Source organism: Dreissena polymorpha, chromosome 12 (genome assembly GCF_020536995.1).
Source record: "Dreissena polymorpha isolate Duluth1 chromosome 12, UMN_Dpol_1.0, whole genome shotgun sequence".
In the NCBI taxonomy this organism is placed as follows: Eukaryota; Metazoa; Mollusca; class Bivalvia; order Myida; family Dreissenidae; genus Dreissena; species Dreissena polymorpha.
The window spans coordinates 33,862,360-33,881,695 of NC_068366.1; the positions used below are offsets into that span (position 1 = coordinate 33,862,360).

Below are 19,336 nucleotides of genomic sequence, written 5' to 3' on the forward strand. Positions count from 1 at the left end.
TCTGATACCCTCTTATATAATTATAATCTTAATTAAAAAAAACAAAAACAATTCTGGCCACTATAGACAATAACTTTGTATCATGAACACAAACATACACCATTTTTCGAAGTATGAGGTGTAGAATGAATTATCATGTCTATGGGACACGGATTTTCAATTGAATTTCGCAAATCAATGCAAACGCAATGTTACACACCAAATATGAATCCCTTACCCTTGTACTTTCAGAATTTTTTTATACATTTTCATTGTTTTAATGTATTTTAAGCTCCGGTGACTTAGATTTGCAATAAACAATAAGTAAATTTGATCATTTTGAGGGGGTCATCTAAGGCACCGCGAAGTTCCCCTTGAGCAACTTGTACACTATGTGCTTTTCTACATGTACACTTATGAGTTATGGAGATCATTGGTGCCAGGATTTCTACTTTTACACTTATGGAGTTCATAGGTGTCAGGTTTTTTACATTTACACCTATGGAGTCCATTGGTGCCAGGTTTTATACATTAACACTTATGGAGTTCATTGGTGCCAGGTTTTCTACATTTAACACTAATGGAGTTCATTGGTGCCAGGTTTTCTACATTTACACTTATTGAGTTCATTGTTGCCAGGTTTTCTACATTTACACCTATGGAGTCCATTGGTGCCAGGTTTTCTACATGAACACTAATGGAGTCCATTGGTGCCAGGTTTTCTACATTTACACCTATGGAGTCCTTTCGTGCCAGGTTTTCTACATTTACACTTATGAAGTTTATTGGTGCTAGGTTTTCTACATTTACACTTATGGAGTTTATTGGTGCCTGTTTTTCTACATTTACACTAATAGAGTTTTATTGTTGCCAGGTTTTCTACATTTACACTAATGGAGTTCATTGGTGCCAGGGTTTCTACATTTTACACTTATGGAGTTCATTGGTGCCAGGTATTCTACATGTACACCTATGGAGTCCATTGGTGCCAGGTTTTCTACATGAACACTAATGGAGTCCATTGGTGCCAGGTTTTCTACATTTACACCTATAAAATCCATTGGTGTCAGGTTTTCTACATGAACACTTATGGAGTTCATTGGTGCCAGGTTTTCTACATTTACACCTATGGAGTCCTTCGGTGCCAGGTTTTCTACATTTACACTAATGGAGTCCATTGGTGCCAGGTTTTCTACATTTAAACCTATGGAGTCCATTTTTGCCATGTTTTCTACATTTACACTTATGGGGGCCAGGTTTTCTACATTTACACTTATAGAGTTCATTGGTGCCAGGTTTTCTACATTCACACTTATTGAGTCCATTGGTGCCAGGTTTGCTACATTTACACTTATGGAGTTCATTGGTGCCAGGTTTTCTACATTTACACCTATGGAGTCCATTGGTGCCAGGTTTACTACATTTACACTAATGGAGTCCATTGATGCCAGGTTTTCTACATTTACACTCATGGAGCTCATTGGTGCCAGGTTTTCTACATTTACACTTAAAGACTTGATTGGTGCAAGGTTTTCTACATTTACACTAATGGAGTCCGTTGGTGCGAGGTTTTCTACATTTAAACTAATGGAGTCCATTGGTGCCAGGTTTTCTTCATTTACACTTATGAAGTTCATTGGTGCCAGGTTTTCTACATTTACAACTATGGAGTCCTTTGGTGCCAGGTTTTCTACATTTACACTTATGAAGTTTATTGGTGCTAGGTTTTCTACATTTACACTTATGGAGTTTATTGGTGCCTGTTTTTCTACATTTACACTAATAGAGTTCATTGTTGCCAGGTTTTCTACATTTACACTAATGGAGTTCATTGGTGCCAGGGTTTCTACATTGTACACTTATGGAGTTCATTGGTGCCAGGTTTTCTACATTTACACCTATGGAGTCCATTGGTGCCAGCTTTTCTACATGAACACTAATGGAGACCATTGGTGCCAGGTTTTCTACATTTACACCTATAAAGTCCATTGGTGTCAGGTTTTCTACATGAACACTTATGGAGTTCATTAGTGCCAGGTTTTCTACATTTACACCTATGGAGTCCTTCGGTGCCAGGTTTTCTACATTTACACTAATGGAGTTCATTGGTGCCAGGTTTTTTACTTTTAAACCTATGGAGTCCATTTTTGCCATGTTTTCTACATTTACACTTATGGGGGCCAGGTTTTCTACATTTACACTTATAGAGTTCATTGGTGCCAGGTTTTCTACATTTACACTTATTGAGTCCATTGGTGCCAGGTTTTCTACATTTACACTTATGGAGTTCATTGGTGCCAGGTTTTCTACATTTACACCTATGGAGTCCATTGGTGCCAGGTTTACTACATTTACACTAATGGAGTCCATTGGTAACAGGTTTTCTACATTTACACTCATGGAGTTCATTGGTGCCAGGTTTTCTACATTTACACTTAAAGACTTGATTGGTGCAAGGTTTTCTACATTTACACTAATGGAGTCCATTGGTGCGAGGTTTTCTACATTTAAACTAATGGAGTCCATTGGTGGCAGGTTTTCTTCATTTACACTTATGGAGTTCATTGGTGCCAGGTTTTCTACATTTACACTGATGGAGTCCATTGTGTGTTTCATTGGTGCCAGGTTTTCTACATTTACACTGATGGAGTCCATTGGTGCAAGGTTTTTTTCATTTACACTTATGGAGATCAATGGAGGCTACATTTACACTTATGGAGTTCATTGGTGTGAGGTTTTCTACATTTACACTAATGGAGTCCATTGGTGCCAGGTTTTCTACATTTACACTTACGGAGCTCATTGGTGCCAGGTTTTCTACGTGTACACTTATGGAGTTCATTGGTGCCAGGTTTTCTACATTTACACTTATGGAGTCCATTGGTGCCAGGTTTTTTACATTTACACTAATGGAGTTCATTGGTGCCTTGTCAATGTTACCAAGATATATATTAGACAGTGAGCCTTGATTGATTGATTGATTTTTATTCAGGTTTAAAACACACAATATACAAGTTATCATTCACATTTACATAACAAATTAAATGCCAGGTTGAACCCTGATTGTACACAACACTACTGTACTTTCTATAAAAAGTCTCTATATATAAATCTGTTCACAAAGGATATCAAACAGTCACACTTAATAACTACAGTTACATACAATTTAATGTGTATGTGCTGTACTTCCATTTTATTTGTAGAAACATGTAGTAAGAAAAAATTGGGTTTAACAACTTTCAGGCAAAATATTTCTGGGAAAGGTTATCTTTCCCTTCTAAACATTGCAATGTTAATATGTTTTGAATGTCACCTAGATTTACACATAAATAAGAATAATGGTAGTAACCAACACTACAAAATAAGTTTCTTATATACGAGACGTAACTTTCACACTTGCAAAATCATAACATACAATTAACAATGAAATGACAATGAACAATATTTCTGATATATCACCGAGACAATATATCACAAATGCTACTTACTTTGCAAAGATGTAAATCTGTGATTTTTTATGAAATGACCAATTTTTAAATAAAATCTATAAACAAATTATTAAAAGCGTTTAGATATATTTAAGTACTTTTACAACTGTAGTCTAAACTTTCCGTTCAGCCAATAGATTGTTTTAAAGATATAAATACTTAAAAGTATACTTCATGATTATAAGTCTATAAAATGTACAAAAAAAAACTCCTTTTACAATTAAACAAGAACTATCATTCAGCCAAAATTGTTGCAGTCAACATTTCTTCCTTATTTATCATCAACACATGAATTTCATTCAGCTATGAAACCTTGAGCAAAATCTGCTGACAATTTATTGCATAGTGATAAAACAGCCAAAGGGCCATTATTCTGCATAACTTCATCGCAGCCAAAAATCTACACATTGGGGTCATTCAATGTGAAAGTGTGCGCAAAATCCACCCAGTAGTTAGAGGGAAGTTTTTACAATGTAAAAGCAGACAAAGGGCCATAATTCTGGAGGCAGACATTTTTGTCTTATGATCATCTAAACATTAAAGGCATTCAAATGTGAATGTTTGAGGGAGATTCACCCAGTAAATGGTGATTTTCAAAACCCAATGGGGCTATATACAGCCTGTATATATATCTATACATTAAGGTCATTCAACAGTGCAAGTTTGAGCGAGATCCATCAACAAGTTAAAAAGGACTTGAATACATATCTTCAGCTGTGTGTATGTAGGGACCTACATATAGACAGATAGATGCTCAATGCCTCCCATTGCGTGGGGCCTATAAATGTGTGACAGAGTCATGATTTTCTCCCTCTAGCAACTAAACAATTTCTACTATTAAAATTTAAAAACGAATCTCAGCTTCCAACTCTATACAGATACTAGCATTTTTCAACACAGTAAAATTCTGAGTCCAAGGGCATGACAATGTCATCCTCCCCAGGGAAGTGCTCATCCAAGATTCTGTGGAACTTTTTAACTGCACCCTCGAACTCTGTTCCTGTCAGCTTGGCAATGACGCTTATGGACGTGAAATGGTCTACGACGAAATTCTTGTCTCCCTGAAGTGCACACATTTAAAGATCAGTGGAGCCTCGTTCTGAGAAAACTGGGCTTAATGAATGCGCGTACAGTTTTGTCCCATATTAGCCAGTACAGTCCACATAATTTTATAAGGAACGACACTTTCTGCTCTTTTTTTTTTCGTTTAAAGGAAGTCTCTTCTACAGGGTTCCCAGCTTTTTGTATGAACAAAATTCCCTGATTTTTCCCTGATGGAAAATAAAATTTCCAGGATCATAATTTTGACATATTTCTTGTTTAAGACACCCTCAATACATAGCAGTTGCAGACAGAACTTAGCTACATGTATACTACAAAGCCACCATAGACATGCAGAGGAAATGATTTGCTGTTTTAATTGTATGGACTTCTCGATACAAGTTGGGAAAGTCTGACCAAACAAAATTCCCCGATTTTACCCTGATTTCAGGAACTTTTCCCAATTTCCCTGACTTTTCCCAAACTGGAAAAAGTGTAAGTCTTTTTCCAGGTTTTCCCTGATTTCCAGGTTGGCTGGGAACCCTGCTTCTAAGGGAAAATAAAGTCTAGGCAGGAAGCGTTGTCCCAGATTAGCCTGTGCAGACAAAGATTAAATAATCTGCACAGGCTAATCTGGGACAACACTTAACGCACATGCATTAAACACCCTTTTCACAGAGCATGGCTCATATCCATAAAGAGACCACTGGGACATGGTCAGTTGACCCCAACAGTCAAAACGTGAACAAATTTTGTTAAGGATCTCTAACTGATGGTTCATACCAAATATAAAAGATCTGGGACTTGCAGTTTCAGAGAAGACAAGAGTACAGCATAACGGGTGCCAACGCTTGGCTGCTGGTGCAGTTTTGGATAAATGAAAGCTTGTCAGAATATTTATATATTAAAAAAAATTAGAAGTCACGGTGACCTTGACCTTTGACCTAGTGACCCCAAAATGGGCGTGGCATGTAGAACTCATCAAGCTTCATCTACATATGAAGTTTCAAAGTTGTAGGTGGAAGTACTTTGATTTTAAAGCAAAATGTCAAGGTTTAAGCAGGACGCCTACAGCGGACGACACAACTAGCTGGCTATGACAATACCTCGGGTTTTCTCCTAAAACAGCAGTGCTAAAAATGTTATATACTATATAAATCTATACATTAAATAATGGTGACCAATGTGCCATGGCAAGTTTTTACCCCAAGGGCATGTTTTGAACAAACTGTGTATAGGATGTTATAATCCAAATATTAAATCTCTGAGCACTGCACTTCTGGAAGAAAATATTTGTATGTTTCAACTCTTAAAATCTATTTTTAGCTCTATAGGCCAACAAACACAGTGGACCAGACCAATGTGCGCAACTTAAAAAAGGGTTAATATTAAGTTTCGTAAAAATCCGTAAAAAAGTTGTTTGAAGGAAATTGTTGAGGATGGACAACACAGGAGGGTCACTTTTACCACAATAGCTCACCAAGAGCATTACATGCGAAGGTGAGATAAATATGATGCGTTAAAACAAAACTTGAACAACAAATCTATGGAATCTTTTAGCACAAAAGCAACTAAATGGTCAATTAATTTTTAATCAGGCGTAAAAAACGTTCGTGTCCACTAGCTCAACTAACCCTAATTTTTGTGTCAACCTTAAGCTTTCTTTTCAACTTGAGTTTCCGATTATGTTTGTTATTTAGTTTGCAATCATTTTTACTAGATTTGATCATAATCGCTTAATTAACCATAAATTAATTAAAACAAGGGCTGTTTGTAAAACAAGGGCTGTTTGTAAAACATGCATGCCCCCCATATGGGCTCTCCGTTGTAGTGACAGCCATTGTGTGAATATGTTTTTTGTCACTGTGACCTTGACCTTTGGCCTAGTGACCTGAAAATCAATAGGGGTCATCTGCCAGTCATGATCAATGTACTTATGGAGTTTCATGATCCTAGCCATAAGCGTTTTTGAGTTATCATTCGGAAACCATTTTACTATTTTTGGTCACCGTGACCTTGACCTTTGACCTAGTGACCTGAAAATCAATAGGGGTCATCTGCGAGTCATGATCAATCTACCTATCAAGTTTCATGATCCTAGGAATAAGCGTTCTTCAGTTATCATCCGGAAACCATTTTACTATTTCGGGTCAATGTGAACTTGACCTTTGACCTAGTGACCTCAAAATTGATAGGGGTTATCTGCGAGTCCTGATCAATGTACCTATGAAGTTTCATGATCCTAGGCATAAGCGTTCTTGGGTTATCATCCGGAAATCATTTTACTATTTTGGGTCACCATTACCTTGACCTTTGACCTAGTGACCTCAAAATCAATAAGGGTCATCTGCGAGTCATGATCAATGTACCTATGAAGTTTCATGATCCTAGCCATTAGCGTTCTTGCGTTATCATCCGGAAACCATTTTACTATTTCGAGTCACCGTGACCTTGACCCTTGATGTAGTGACCTGAAAATCAATAGGGGTCATCTGCGAGTCATGATCAATCTACCAATCAAGTTTCATGATCCTAGGCCTAATCGTTCTTGAGTTATCATCCGGAAACCATTTTACTATTTCGGGTCACCGTGACCTTGACCTTTGACCTAGTGATCTGAAAATCAATAGGGGTCATCTGCGAGTCATGATCAATGTACCTATGAAGTTTCATGATCCTAGGCCCAAGTGTTCTTGAGTTATCATCCGGAAACCACCTGGTGGACGGACCGACAGACCGACCCACAGACCGACATGTGCAAAGCAATATACCCCCTCTTCTTCGAAGGGGGGCATAATTAGATAAAGAAAAACTGTTAAATAAAGACTATGGAGATTTCTGCAAGTCACTGCACATTTTTATAGAATTGGGAATCCTTGAAAAAAATACATTAACCCTTTTCCACTTAGAAGCAAAGAGAAAATGGCTTTTGCAAGCAGCATAAAACCAGAACAGCCTCCGAGTAACACGCAGTCTGTTCAGGTTTTATGCTGTTTGCTGCTCATCAAGTATCTAAGGCTTGGAGATGAAGCCTTAAATATTTGAATCTAGTAAAAAAGGTCTTAAATAAAATATAACTTTATTAGCGACTACAAATGCATGACATTACATATCCAAGTGGTAAAGGGTGAACATGTAAGTTTAGGTGACCTACTACCCTTCTTTAAAAGCCATTATTAGTGGGAACAAATGAATTATTTTTTACATAGTTCTGCAAATTAGCATATGACTTTATTTTGACCCCATCTGACCCATTGTTACCTTCATGTCTGGTAAACCATCCATAAACTTGTGTTCCACGAAACGCACAAGGGGCGACGATTCCATGGTCTCCCGCCATTGGCCGGAAAACTTTCTTGGAGTGTGGTCGTAGTATTCATCCAAAATGGCCTCCATTTGAGTCATCCATTGCACACTTTTGTACAATTTGTTGTTGTACAATAACACTGAGAACAAAAAAAACACCATCCATGCATTCAAATGGCATTAATAAGCCTCTAAGGACAAGCTTAAAAATTACTTGGTACATTGATATTATGCAAAAAAATAAATACATAAATAATTCTGACGTTTTAAGATTATTTTTTTTCAAATATTTGAAATAATGAATGTGTTTACAAATCAGATCATTCATTTTATAAACTTCTTTTAGAGAAAGCCTACAAACCAACCCATAGTCAGCTATCCAGTGTAGGTAATAGCAAACCAAGAACAGTTTAGAGTGAACTTAAATAAGCAATATTCATGACACATAGAAACGTGTCCAAAAAAAAAAGTGTGTTTGTCAGAAACACTATGTCCCCTTCTGCGCAGCTTTAACTTTTTTTTTTTTTTTTTTTGACCTTTGACCTTGAAGGATGACCTTGACCTTGACCTTTATGGCAAATGTTAAAGTTTGACCAAACCAACAGACAGGGGAAAAACAATCTGTCCCCCACTATAGTGGTGGGGGACATAAAAAAATTAATTCTGTTATACATGCAGCATTATATTAGAAAAATATATGACTAATATACAACATGTATCATACCAATGTGGGTCTTATTCCGTATGCAGCCAGTATAGCTCAATACCTGCAGCCAGCTCAGTCAGGAGCTTACATGTCTGTTATAGTCATGTAAGGTTTTGTGGTCTCATAAGTACACAGGGGCAGCTCCTGACAAGACTGCGCCACTGCACATGCTGGTCTGGAGCTACGCTGGCAGCATATGACATTTGAACCATATTTGCCCAATGTTTTTTTTATACCTAAGATACTGAGCTCGGTGAAACATTAACAAGCGGCGACTTTATCAACTTCATGAGCCTCATTCTGAGAATACTGTTCTTAACTCATTTGCATCAAGTGTCTCCCCAGATTAGCCTGCGAAGTCTGCACAGGCTAATCAGGAACGACACTTTCCAACGTTACTGGATGTTCTTTAAGAAGCGAGTTCCTTGCATGAGAAATTAAATAAAAGCAGAAAGTGTTAGGCCCTGTTTTCCCAAAGCGGTACATATTTTCAGGTGCATACTTACTTATTCTTCCTCCAGGCACCAACACTCTTGTCATCTCCTGCAATGCAGCCTCTGTGGCAAACCAGTGGAAGCACTGGGCACACAGGATGTTCTGTGGAATAGGGATTACACAATTAACCCTTTACTGCTTCGATACTCATTTCCAGGCCTGCCCGTTCCCCTTATGGTCATGTTTTTCTCAGCTTATTTTGTGAAATGGGCTGAGATGTCATTCATAGAAACAAATGCTGTAAGAAATTTTCAATAGGACTGGATAAACAATGTGACTCCTAAAGTGTTCATAAGGTTCCACAACAGCCATATTAGGAAAACAACCTTGACCCCTAGCTGCCCCTAATAGACCAAAACCACTTTCAAACCAACTGAGATATTGTAAGAAAAACAAGAGGGCCAAGATGGCCCTAGTTCGCTCACCTGAGAGGAGTCGGTTCATTCAATCTTTACCTAATGTCAAACATGACCTAGATATTGACCAGACAAACATCCTCGTCAAGTTTCATCATTATTGAACCAAAACTCTGGCGTAGGGAGTGTTTTTGTTTTTGTAAGATTTGAAATGGTGACCTATATTTTGAGTTGACCCCTCCAAACATCAAACTTTGCTTACAAGGATTTTGTATAATATAATGAAAATTTGGACAATCTAAGGGCAATAATTATGGCATTAATTATGTGATTTTGCTCATCATCAAACTTGACTGAGATCTTTCAGCAACTTTGATAAAGAATGCTTGAGAAATGTGAATGCTAGAGTGTTTACAAACCAAATGTGGACGGACGGACAGCGGACAAAGACCAATCCTAAAACCTCACCTAAGCAATCAGGTGAGCTAAAAAGTGTGTTTCACCGATCTGAGCCATTCTCCAACTTGTCCAAGAAATCAATAAAACCAATGTATTGACTAAGTTTCACGATGATTAGGCAAAAAATGTGACTTCTATAGTGTTCGATAACAAGGTTTCTCTCTATATAGTCACATAAGGAAAACTGCCCCACCCCCCTTGCAGCCATGTTTATTGACCCATTTGCAAACTCATCTGAGATAAATATAAAACAAATCTATTCACCAAGTTTCATGATAATTGGGCAAAAATGAGACTTCTAGAGTGTTCACAAGCTTTTTTAACTATATTAATAAGAAAACTGCCACCCTCCCCCCCGTCAGCCATGTTATTCAACTGACCGAAACCATTTTCCAACTCAACTCTCGTATCAAGGAAACAAAAGTTCTGACAAAATTTCATTAAAATTGGGCAAAAAATGTGACTTCTAGAGTGTTCACATGTTTTCACTATATACATATAGAGAAAAATGCCCCGCCCACTGGCGGCCATGTTTTTTCACTTATCTGGACCATTTTCGAACTCGTCCGACATATCAATAAAACCAATGTTTTGTTTAACTTTCATAATGATTGGACAAAAATTGTGACTTCTAGAGTGTTTACAAGGTTTCTCTATAGCCATATAAGGAAAACTGCCCCGCCCACTGGTGGCCATGTTTTTCAATGGACCGGAACCACATTTAAACTCAACCAACATATCATTAACACAGACATTTAGACACAGTAACATGAAGATTGGGCATTAAATGTGACTTCTCCAGTGTTCACAAGCTTTTTCTTTTTTTTTGACCTAGTGACCTAGTTTTTGACCCAACATGACCCAGTTTCAAACTTGATCGAGATTTCATTGGGACAAATCTTCTGACCAAGTTTCATGAAGATCGGACAATAAATGTGGCCTCTAGAGTGTTCACGAACAAATGTGGACGGAAGGAAGACAGACAAAGACCAGTCACAAAAGCTCACCTGAGCAATCAGGTGAGCTTAAAACAAGAGCTGTCACCATAGGATGACATATGCCCCCTATAAATGCTTTAATAGAAGTTATAGCATTTTTCGAAACCTAAACGCAAATTTTGAAACCTAAATGCGGACCCTAAGTTCAAGGTCAAGGTCACAGGGGTTAAAAATTGTGTGCGTATGGAAAGGCCTTGTCCATATACACATGCATACCAAAAATGAAGGTTATATCTCAAGGGACATAAAAGTTATGAGCATTTTTCGAAACCTAAACGCAGATTTCGAAACCTAAACGCAGACCCTAAGTTCAAGGTTAAGGCCACAGGGGTAAAAAAATTTGTGCGTATGGAAAGGCCTTGTCTATATACTCATGCAAACCAAATATGAAGGTTATATCTCAAGGGATATAGAAGTTATGAGCATTTTTCGAAACCTAAACGCAGATTTTGAAACCTAAACGCGGACCCTAAGTTCAAGGTCAAGGTCACAGGGGTAAAAAATGTTGTGCGTATGGAAAGGCCTTGTCCATATACACATGCATACCAAATATGAAGGTTATATCTCAAGGGACATAGAAGTTATGAGCATTTTTCGAAACCTAAACGCAGATTTTGAAACCTAAACGCGGACCCTAAATTCAAGGTCAAGGTCACAGGGCTGAAAAAATGTGTGCATAAGGAAAGGCCTTGTCCATAAACACATGCATACCAAATATGAAGGTTATATCTCAAGGGACATAGAAGTTATGAGCATTTTTGGAAACCTAAATGCAAAGTGTGACGGAAAGACGGACAGACAGACAGACGGACAGTCTGATCACTATATGCCCCCTTTTCTTCGAAAGGGGGCATAAAAACATCCAACCTCGAATAACAATTAACACATAAATGAAACACAACTACACTGAATTATTATGAAAACATTAATAATCAAAGGGGAGTAACTACTGTATTCTTAAATGCAATATTTAGATGAGTTGTCTCACATGTTACATGACCTTAATTCATTATTGTTTGCAAGCCTTTTTACTATATAAACATAAGGAAAACTACCACCTAGGAAACAAAAGTTCTGACAAAATTTCATGAAAATTGGGCCAAAAATGTGACTTCTAGAGTGTTGACATGTTTTCACTATATACATATAAAGAAAAATGCCCCGCCCACTGTCGGCCATGTTTTTTCACCAATCTGGACCATTTTCGAACTCGTCCGAGAAATCAATAAAACCAATGTTTGACCAACTTTCATGATGATTGGGCAAAAATTGTGACTTCCAGAGTGTTTACAAGGTTTCTCTATAGCCAAATAAGGAAAAACTTCCCAGCCCACTGGCGGCCATGTTTTCAACAGACCGGAACCACTTTTAAACTCAACCAACATATCATTAAGACAAACATTTTGACAAAGTAACATGAAGATTGGGCATAAAATGTGACTTCTACAGTGTTTACAAGTTTTTTCTTTTTTTTGACCCAGTGACCTAGTTTTTTACCCGCCACAACCCAGTTTTGAACTCGACCGAGATTTCATTGGGACGAAGCTTCTGACCAAATTTCATGAAGATCGGACAATAAATGTGGCCTCTAGAGTGTTTACGAACAAATGTTAACAGACGGACGGACAAGGGACAAAGACCGGGCACAAAAGCTCACCTGAGCAATCAGGTGAGCTAAAAAAGCTTCTTTTTAATTAACCTAGTTTCCTACTTTTTTACACATGGGGCTACTTCACCAAGTTTTAAACTTGAGTAAGATATCATTGGGACAAATGTTCCTACCAAGTTTCATGAAGATTGGGCGATAAATGAGGCCTCAAGATTGCTCACAAGGTACATAATGGCCACTTGCAATGCACCATGGACAACGAAACACTTTGGCAAAATTAAATAAAAATAAAACTCACCATGAACATTTTGTTCTTCTATGAGCTCCAAACATAACAGACATATCAAATTCTAAAGATACATTTTAACAGAATTATTGTGTAAATGCACACATAATGGATAGACGGTAAACAAATAATATTGTCAATAATTATAAAGAAACACTAATTATAATCCAGCTAAAAGTGCTATCAAGCCTTATAGTACCACTAAGCTACGCCCTGGGACACAGGGCTTAATGCAAGTGCGTCAAGTGTCGTCCCAGATAGCCTCTGATGCCTGAGCAATCCGCACAGGCTAACAAAGGATGACACTTTCCGCTTTTGTGCAATTTTCAATTAAAAGTCTTTTCTAAACGAAGATCTAGTAAAGGTGGATGATGTTATCCTTGATTAGCCTGTGCAGACTGCACAGGCTAATCTGGGACAACCCTTTACACACATGCATGAAGACCCTTTTCCCACAGTACCGCTCATACCAACAGGGATATCAGTAAAACTGATGGATGCTCCCCAATGATGCCTTGTAGATATATGTTTTCATTGTGTGGAAAAAAAGTGTGACCTTTTAGAAAATGTATTATTAGCCTCAGTGACCTTGACCCCAGTGGCCTAAAACCTCATCAAAAAGGTAGAGGTCCATGCAAGGTACCTACATGCCAAATATGTAAGAGATCAGTAAAATATTGAAGGCGCTTTGAGAAACTGTTTCCAATAACCAAAGTGTGACCTTGAGAAAATCAATTATTAGCCTTGGTGACCTTGACCCCAGTGACGTCAAACCTCATCAAAAGGTAGAAGTCTATGCAAGGTGCCTACATGCCAAATATATAAGAGATCAGTAAAATATTGAAGGCGCTATGAGAAACTGTAACAAAATTGAGACGGAAGAATCTAATTTTAGCCTTGGTGACCTTGACCTCAGTGACCTTAAACCTCATCAAAAGGTAGAGGTCCATGCAAGGTACCTACATGCCAAACATGTAAGAGAACGGTAAAATATGGAAGGCGCTATGAGAAACTTTAACAAAATTGTGACAGAAAAATCTATTATTAGCCTCAGTGACCTTGACCCCAGTGACCTCTTACCTCATCAAAAGGTAGAGGTCCATGAAAGGTATCTACATGCCCATATGTAAGAGATCGGAAAAATATTGAAGGTGCTATGAGAAACTGTAACAAAAGTGTGACGGAAAAATCTATAATTAGCCTCAGTGACCTTGACCCCAGTGACCTCAAACATCATCAAAAGGTAGAGGTCCATGAAAGGTACCTACATGCCAAATATGAAAGAGATCGGTAAAATATTGAAGGCGCTATGAGAAACGGTAACAAAAAAGTGACAGAAGTAAGGAACCCCAAACTGGCAACTATATGCTCCCCATATATATATATATATATATATATATATATATATATATATATATATATATATATATATATATATATATATATATATATATATATATATATATGGGGAGCATAATAAATCACAATAACCTCCACTGAGCTGTCAGGCAATGGTATCTGGGTGGCTTGACACACCGCGGTGGTAACATCTGGACTGTGTTCTCGCAGCACAGACAGAAAACCGACTGAGGGATCTGTGGCTAGATAAGTCACCTCCTGCATAATGTCATCAACTAGTTGTTTTATATGTCATTTTATCATACCGCTACATTGATATCTGCCTGATATAAGGCTGCCTAATATATTTGTTTTATACATGTATCAGTTTAATTGGAAGTTGTTATATCAGTTGATATTTGGAGGTAATATTACTCAGAATCAACTATAAAGTCATAATTTTTAGTGAAATAGAATCAGATTAATTTAAAACAACACAAACACTTTGATAGTATCATACCAAGAAGTAGCAAACTTTTCACACAAGAGATGTGTTTGTCAGAAACACAATGCCTCCTACTGCGCTGCTTTGATTTTTATTTTTTTTATCATTTGGCAGGTACAGATAATTATCTCCCTTTAAAGCTTATTACTTCCCTTGAATTTGTTTTTTTGACCTTGGACCTTGAAGGATGACCTTGACCTTTCACCACTCAAAATGTGCAGCTCCATGAGATACACATGCATGCCAAATATAAAGTTGCTATCTGAAGCGACATAGAAGTTATGAGCATTTTTCAAAACCTAAACGCGAAACCTAAACACAGGTGTGACGGAGAGACGGACGAACGGTCCCATCACTTAATGCCCTCCTTCGGGGGAATAAAAAGGAACAATAACAGCAACAAGAGCTTGTCACAGTAGTGCCGAATCCCGGCTAAAATGTGTTTGCTTGTATGACAACATTTGTTTTAGAGAGTAGAATAATATTTGGAAAAACAAATAAAGGGAGATAATTCATTATGCTCCGGATAAAAATTTACTTTGAAATTAAATAAAGGGAGATAATTAAAAAACTAAGGTAGATAGAGTTATGGTTCTTAGTCACTGCACTTTTCCTACTTGCCATCTGTTTATATTTCAAGTTTCAAGTAAATCCCTTCAGTAGATTTTGAGTTATGCTCCGGACAAAAATTTACTTTAAAATTATATAAAAGGGGAGATAATTCAAAAACCAAGGTAGATAGAGTTATGGTTCTTGGTCACTGCACTTCTCCTAGTTGCCATCTGTTTATATTTCAAGTTTCAAGTAAATCCCTTTAGTATATTTAGAGTTATGCTCCGGACAAAAATTTACTTTAAAGTTATATAAAAGGGGAGATAATTCAAAAACTAAGGTAGATAGAATTATGGTTCTTGGTCACTGCACTTCTAGTTGCCATCTGTTTATACTCTAAGTTTAAAGTAAATCCATTAAATAGATTTGGAGTTATGCTCCGGACAAAGTTTCGGCCGGACGGACAGACGGACAGGACCAATTACTATATCCCCTCCGAATTTTTTTTCGGCGGGGATAAAAAACATTGCAAACAATCAATAAGCTCATGTGCTTGATGACATGTAAAAAATAAAAAATTGTATAAATTCTCAGAAAAAATGCTGGGCCGTATCATTTTTTTATTAGTTCTATTTAAATGGTGATGTAGAGGTATGAAAACTGGGCTTAATCAATATGTGTGAGTCGTCGTCACAGAAAAGACGGTGAAGTCCACTTAGGCTAACAGGGACAACACTTTCCGCATTTATGAACTTTTCTTTTTAAAGAACGTCTCTTCTTAGCAAAAATCCAGTTTAGACGGAATGTCATCCCTACTTAGCCTGTGTGGATTGCACAAGCTAATCTGGGATGATACATTAAGCCCAGGTTTTCCAGAAGGTGGCTAATATAACTTACACGAGGAAGGTTTTGAAGCATTTTCCTTGTAAAGAGACCAGTCCCTGCCCCCAGCTCAAGGACTGTGTACTTGACACCTGGAAACATTCTCAATATTCAATATGAAAATTGCTTTGGGAAAACCAGCCTTAAAGAAGGTGACGGTTAATCAGGGAAGATACTTTCTGCATTTATTATATTTTTTCGTTTAAAGGCTTTATATTCTTATGAAACATCTGGTTTGGCCGAAAAGTGACATCCCTGATCTTCCTGTGCCTGAATCAAATACTGTTTTCCCTGAAGGAGGGTCATACAATCTGAGCTATTTCTCACTTGTCAAAACGACAATCAAGAAGCAAAAATCAAAAATTGAACCTGACAGGTTTGGAAAACCTTAACTTGGAACTATTGGTTATTAAGTGTAACTTATGTACTACAAATACATTACAAAAATATACAATTGCATCCTTGGTAACTTTAGTGTTGATTGATTTCATAAACTACATTTAATTTTATGATTATGACTATGGAATGCCATAGCATACATGTGGGTATATGACAATGATAAAATTGATAAATCATAATATTTGTTTAATGCATTATAACTACACTGCTTTTCATGCATTATAACTACACAGCAACTCCAATATATCGCTGTCATATCCTACAAGCATGATCACTAAATGACATGTTTTAATCTGAGAATTTGCTAACTTAGGAAAACCCGTAGTAGTTCTGCATTGAAAAGATTACAAAATTAATGTTTAAGGACCATGACTGTTTATGTTATATGATGTTTAAAGTGATTACCAATGTTCAACTAGTAAACATTACAGCAAAACAAATTTGACAATACATGAACATTTCTAACATATTTTTTTTAATAAGAATCTTAAAATGAAAATAAACTTCTTGAAAATAGTTCGTGTGTAAGCTACATTTATGATTACTTGATTAGACAGATCACTCAAAGATATTGGCTATAGAGTATAGAATAACTTCCTTAATGCATAAAACAATTATTTTGATTTCTAAATAAATTATATACACATGTATAATGATACAATAGAACCTTCATTATTGGTGTGAAGTAGCCTGCTGATTGTGTACTTCACGATTTCATCAGTGTAGGATGGTCTATGGAGGTCATAGTGGGCACCCTAAAAATAACATTGGAACCATTAGAAATGCAAACATTCAAAACTTGCATTTTCAAAGAAAGTCAACTCATATGAAAAATGATTACAAAGTAGCTCCAGCCCAGTCTGATAAGGAGCTATGCTATCCGTTAATGAGGCCACAAATTTGTGCTGACCGCGTAGTTACTGACCAGAATTGGCAAATGCGCCTGAGTAATGTCAGTGTATGCGCCTGAGTAATGTCAGTGTAAAGTGACAGAACTACATGGTCAACTTTCCAGTTTTCCTAGCATTAAACGTTGTTCAGCATAATAAACATTAACACCACTTGAATTATAACATATTATGCATTTGACTTAAACATACAGGTAGCCTACATTTTATTAAATGACAAGGTCGTAGGTAATGGGGAGGCAGGCCATCTCCAAAATATTTCAGCTAGTCATCGTTATATAAATAAAACGTTAAGTAAAATCCCCAACAATCGCCGCCCCAAAACCAGTATTTTGTAATCACACGCCGTCAGTGCAAAAGCCAAGTGTCCCCTGTCCGTCTGCTCCGAGGTTGCTAATATTGATGTGTCAATATCCCTTGTTAGGTGTCATAAACCAGGGGCCCGGTAAACGTCACTGCGTTAATTGTTTTATTGTTCTTTTCCGTGATTGCACCGTCGGTGTTTTGATTAAGGACAGGCTATTCTTTTAATTTTAATTGATCGCTTTAATTCAAATGTAACTGCCACTCAAAACAATTTTGACTAAATATACGGTGTTACGCGTGAAAAACATTAATTTGATTGAAAATATTTTTGTATTGTATTGGTTGATGTGTGACTTTAATGTTATTATTTCTCATATCACTTGTTAAACTCCATCATTAAAATACATAAACATTTACTTTATTTTATGTTTTAATAAGCACGAGTTTTTGGAAAGAAAAAAATAACTGTTGAAATTTCTAGGTTGTGGTCTGCGGCATTGAACAAACTGATTTCACGACGCACTGAGAGTGCAGGCTTTTTCCGCTCAATTTTGGGAAAACGCCACACTGGAATTTTGGGAATTTCGCGTCGTGAAAACCCCCATTTTGGGAAAAAAATTAACCGCAAAATTGGCTCAATTGGGAAAAATTATCGCATGTAAATAGTGTTTCTTATATTTCAAAGAAGCCGTTAACTGGTAAATAACGACTATTTAGATATCTTATTATTAAAATTTTACAAAATATTATGAACATGTGTCATAAGTGCAGGTTTTTTAATCCAAATTTGGGGAAAAGGCTTGGCCTTTTTTGAGGTGAAAAAAATCGCGCGAAGCGCCGGATTTTGAGGAGAATAAGGAAAGTCTTAAATAATCATTAACATATTTTACAGTTTTTAAAACAAATTCAAGGCAACAGATAATTTTATTATGCAATACTTTCTATTTTCTACACTGGATCAGGTCAACTTATATATTTTAAGGGTAAAAAAAAAAAAAAAAAAAAAAATTTTTTTTTTTTTTTTTTTTTTGGAATTGGGAATTTTTTTTTTTAATTGGGAAAAAAACAACCAGATTTGCATTTGGGAATGGGGCCGAATTTCGGACCCGTGGCATAGGGTGGAAAAAGCCTGGAGTGAGAAAAAAATTGAGCATTTATATAAACATGAAAGTTCCCCCTAAACGCACCATAATAATTGTAATTGTAAAAATGTTCGGAACCACGGGAGAGGACAACCCTCTCAAACGAACCCCTTTATGTTTCAAGTACAGAAACTGGACCGCCTCCCCAATGTTTGTAGGTTATCTACGCCCCTGAATGACAGTCATTTATTGTTCGTAGATTTTTTGGTTTTCTGTTAATTTTTCAATGAAAATGAGCACTCTTTAACATCATACAACTTTATGCAAAATAACTTGGTCTACACAAGACAGTTAAAACACTTTGTAAGGAGACCCAACAACTGTTTCATTTCATCCCAGGCTCAGACAAAATGATCGCTGATAATTGTCAATAATTTACAGGCTACTTACCTGTTGAAACCCGTCCCTAGCGGTAGGGTGAACATCCGACATTTAAAAAATACTTAAAGCGTGAACAATATTTCACAATTTTATTTAGAAAAGATAAAGCTGGTAACTAAAGTATTATGCTATCTCATATCATATATGACGGGTGTTCCTTATTTTGACTTTCACTTTCAGTTGACAGTGTCCCGCACAAA

The 19,336-nt window shown here is 36.9% G+C and overlaps 1 protein-coding gene across 1 annotated transcript; it reads right to left on the reverse strand.

The window, feature by feature from the left end:
- Positions 1-2,948: 2,948 nt before the first annotated feature.
- Positions 2,949-19,331, reverse strand: LOC127853697 (uncharacterized). The gene is made up of 7 exons (XM_052388426.1): positions 19,146-19,331; positions 17,067-17,154; positions 16,016-16,092; positions 14,215-14,340; positions 9,027-9,117; positions 7,770-7,954; positions 2,949-4,528 (listed from the first exon to the last, which is right to left on the reverse strand). The coding sequence occupies exons 1-7, from the start codon at positions 19,185-19,187 to the stop codon at positions 4,349-4,351; spliced, it is 789 nt and encodes a 262-aa protein (XP_052244386.1). The 5' UTR covers positions 19,188-19,331; the 3' UTR covers positions 2,949-4,348.
- Positions 19,332-19,336: the final 5 nt, after the last annotated feature.

Bases quoted from the DNA above. Each gene is read 5' to 3' on its own strand.
- LOC127853697 (XM_052388426.1), bottom strand. From the start codon at position 19,187: ATGTCGGATGTTCACCCTACCGCTAGGGACGGGTTTCAACAG. The intron at 17,155-19,145 runs GTAAGTAGCCTG...TGTTATTTTTAG, and splicing joins CTAGGGACGGGTTTCAACAG to GGTGCCCACTATGACCTCCA. The intron at 7,955-9,026 runs GTAAGTATGCAC...TTTTGTTCTCAG, and splicing joins GGTGCCTGGAGGAAGAATAA to TGTTATTGTACAACAACAAA.